This window comes from Perkinsus marinus (genome assembly GCF_000006405.1).
Source record: "Perkinsus marinus ATCC 50983 genomic scaffold scf_1104296970072, whole genome shotgun sequence".
In the NCBI taxonomy this organism is placed as follows: Eukaryota; Perkinsozoa; order Perkinsida; family Perkinsidae; genus Perkinsus; species Perkinsus marinus.
The window spans coordinates 14,187-17,392 of NW_003202581.1; the positions used below are offsets into that span (position 1 = coordinate 14,187).

The 3,206-nt window shown below is 54.1% G+C and overlaps 1 protein-coding gene across 1 annotated transcript; it reads left to right on the forward strand.

The window, feature by feature from the left end:
* Nucleotides 1–24: 24 nt before the first annotated feature.
* Nucleotides 25–2,913, forward strand: Pmar_PMAR026843 (gag/pol/env polyprotein, putative; the record flags this gene model as incomplete). Its single annotated transcript, XM_002767753.1, has 1 exon — nt 25–2,913. One exon carries the CDS (start codon nt 25–27, stop codon nt 2,911–2,913), a length of 2,889 nt encoding a protein of 962 aa, XP_002767799.1.
* Between the last annotated feature and the right edge of the window lie 293 nt (nt 2,914–3,206).

Here is a 3,206-nt window from a genome sequence, read left to right on the forward strand (position 1 = left end):
TCTCGGTGCCGTGAGACCGAAGTCATGATGATCTGTCCCGTGGTCATTGTGGACAAGGAGGGCTCTAGTTGCTTGCGTAGGTTCCCAGACTCCAAAGTTGATGAGCGTTATCGGATCACTCTTGACCTGCGAGTGGTCAACTCGCTGAGTCTGGCCTACGATAGCGCCAATGCCTTCGTGCTTCTGCCATCTAAGAACGCTCACAACGTCGACACGGTAGCAGCGTTCGACACCAAAAGCTATCGGCAGTCCGAGATCACAGCACTTAGGCGGTTGCGAGCAGTCCCAGCCCACTATACCACCTATTATAAGTTGGATCTGAGGGATGCTTATTCGTCAGTGGCCATCGACCAGTCGCTCCAGCGGTGTTTCGGAGTTCTCTCCTACGACGACAGTAATCAGCCTTGCTACTGGTGTTATCGCGTCCTCCCTCAAGGATGGCAGTGGAGTTCTCTCCTATTCGGTTCGGCTATGGAGTTCATGATGGCTCTCATCCAGGACCGCTTTCGTGATCTGAAGATACCAGCGGTAGCCATCCATTGTAAGGACGACGTTATCATTGCATCGTGTTGTGAGAAGCACGCGGCTCGTGCCCTGGCCTGTGCCAAGGATTGTTTCTTGGAGTACTCCTTCGTGGTCAACGAGGCAAAGACTTACGGTCCGTCGACATCGGTGACTTTTTTCGGTTACAACTTGAAGACCGGTTGTGTCACACCTAAGCCCAAGAAGGAGTTCACTCAGGCGACGGCTGATCTTGCCCTTGCTGACTGGCACGGCAATTGCTCCCGAGCGGCGAGACTGTCATGGCTCCGACGGTGGTGCGGTATCTTCCAGTGTTTCAAAGCCCACATGAACCACGCCTCCATGGACGCCCTTCACCACATGCAGCGTGCGCTGTCCTGCTTCCAGAAGCCCGAGAATGAGGAGCGTGTGGATCCCGGCCTGCCAGACTCTGTGGTTGAAGCGTTCCGCACTCTGTGCACCATGTACCTCCAGAATGGTGTCGTCCCTCTTTTCTTCGGCCTTTTGGAGGAGACTCTTGGGACGGTGGTGCTGACTGACGCCAATGCCAAATCATACGCTGGTATTATCCTCCGTGCGGTACGCTCCACACCGGCAACAGAAGGGCTGCAGAACTCCGTCAGTGTGCCTGTCCAATTCCCTGCTGCATCTGAGCTGTTCAGCTCCGTGCCTGACATCCCGTACGTGCTCCTGCCCGTCAAGTTTGTGGGGGCTCCATTCCCACCTACGGAGCAGCGGAAAAGTTCGACCTATCGGGAGCGGTATGCGGTGCTAGACACTGTATGGCAAGGGCGCGACGTTCTGGCGGGGGAAGTGGTATGTTTAGTCGACAATGCTAACACCATGAAGACCTGGAGTGATGTCCAGGAAACCCTACACGGTGTGCTACTCACGAAGTTCGAGAACCTACAGAGGTGTGCTCATCGGTTTTGCTGGATGCCCCGTGATGGTGCTCCCCGATGGCCTGATTTGTTGGCCCGGTCCATCGAGTCTTGCCACTCCACTGACGTCGGAATGGATACCGACGGTGATGCTTGTGTGATAGACTGTGAGGCTGTAACTTGCCGCACAGCAGCAGCAGGTCAACAAACCGATGACGTTCTCTGCATGCTCCCTGTCCCTTCCCTCCTTCGCCGTGCTTTTGCAGCATGGAAGGATAACTCTGACCTCTCCGAACAGTGCTCGATTGCTCTTGAACCCGAGCAGGCAAGGGGCTGGTTGAAGGCCGTTCAGGACACGGACAAGCAGTGTGAGAAGCTCCGAGTACTCGTGGGGAAAGGACTCTCCAAATTCAACATCGATGACACTGGTATACTCCGAATTGGCATCAAGTACGTGCTCCCCAAGAGGTTTGGTCCGTCCCTAGCCGAACAAGTTCATCGTTCGCATGGTCATTGTGGTGCGAAGCAGACTCTTGATATTATTTGTCGAGATTTCTTCTGTTTCCGTATCGCCCACAGTGTCCAGAAGGTTGTCTCCAAGTGCTACTGCCAATATGTCCGGGCTCGTCGTGGTCCTATCACGCCGCCAGTGGCATCTCTTCGTGATACTGTCCAGGTGAATGACCGGTGGTTCATGGACACGGTTGGGCCTTTACCGACTAGTGCAGACCACGATTACAAGCACGTACTGTCTATCCAAGATGCGGCCAGTTCTCTAGTCATCTTCCTACCACTATGCTCGACGACCACGGCTACTATTATCGAGACTCTCGAGTCTCGTGTCTTCAGCCTACTTTCACCGCCGAGGAGTATCACCGTCGATAATGCATCGTCGTTCCAGGCTGTGGCCTTCCAATCCTGGGCGGCTAGTTGGGGTATCAAAGTTTACTTCAATCCTCCCTACGCTGCTCATCGGAACGGCTCTCTCGAACGTCAGCATGGTGTGCTGAAGCAGGTTCTGAAGTCTCTGTGCAAAGGTAATGTGGCTCAGTGGCCTAGGTTCCTACCCGTGGCCCAGAGACGGTGCAACTCCCGCGCGATCTACGGCGACAATACTCCTCACCAGCTCTACTTCGGCCTGAAGGACTCCGCTTTCTTCTCTCGGCGATTCGAGGACATTGCTCCGTCCCTCGATGCCGATTCAGTGCGGTTTGAGGCCAAGCGACGTTCTGCTCGACGTGAGGCCGATATCCGTCGCATCCACCAGGCATTGGACGAGGCCGAAGCTGAAGTTCTCCTGAAGCTCACCAATTCCAAGAAGATCGTGTCCCGTCGACGAGTCTTCCAAGTTGGCCAGAAGGTTCTAAAGTGGTGCGGTCCAAAGCCTGCTCTCGGAGTTAGCTGGAGTGGTCCTCATGTCGTTACAGAGTGTTGCGGTCCTAATAAGATGACCTATCGTCTCAGCGACGGCACTACACAGGAGTCCCACAATCTTTGTTTGTATCATTGATTTGCGGTGATCCTACTGTTGCATTTCGTATATATTCGACTGGCGTGACGGCTCATTGCCTGAAGCCGTGTATATTCTGCGTGGCGACTCCTGAGGTGGGAGGAGTGTTAGCATTATGTCTCCTTCTGTGTCTGTGATCACTATCGCGCTCGCCCTCGGTTAGGGTGTAACGGTTAGATACACTCCCACAGTAGTTGGATGTATTACACTATAATCTCTATTATCTCATTCCTTATGTCGGCGTCGGTTCCACAGGTCGGGGTGGCAGCGAACTACCACGAGTTGTTATAACA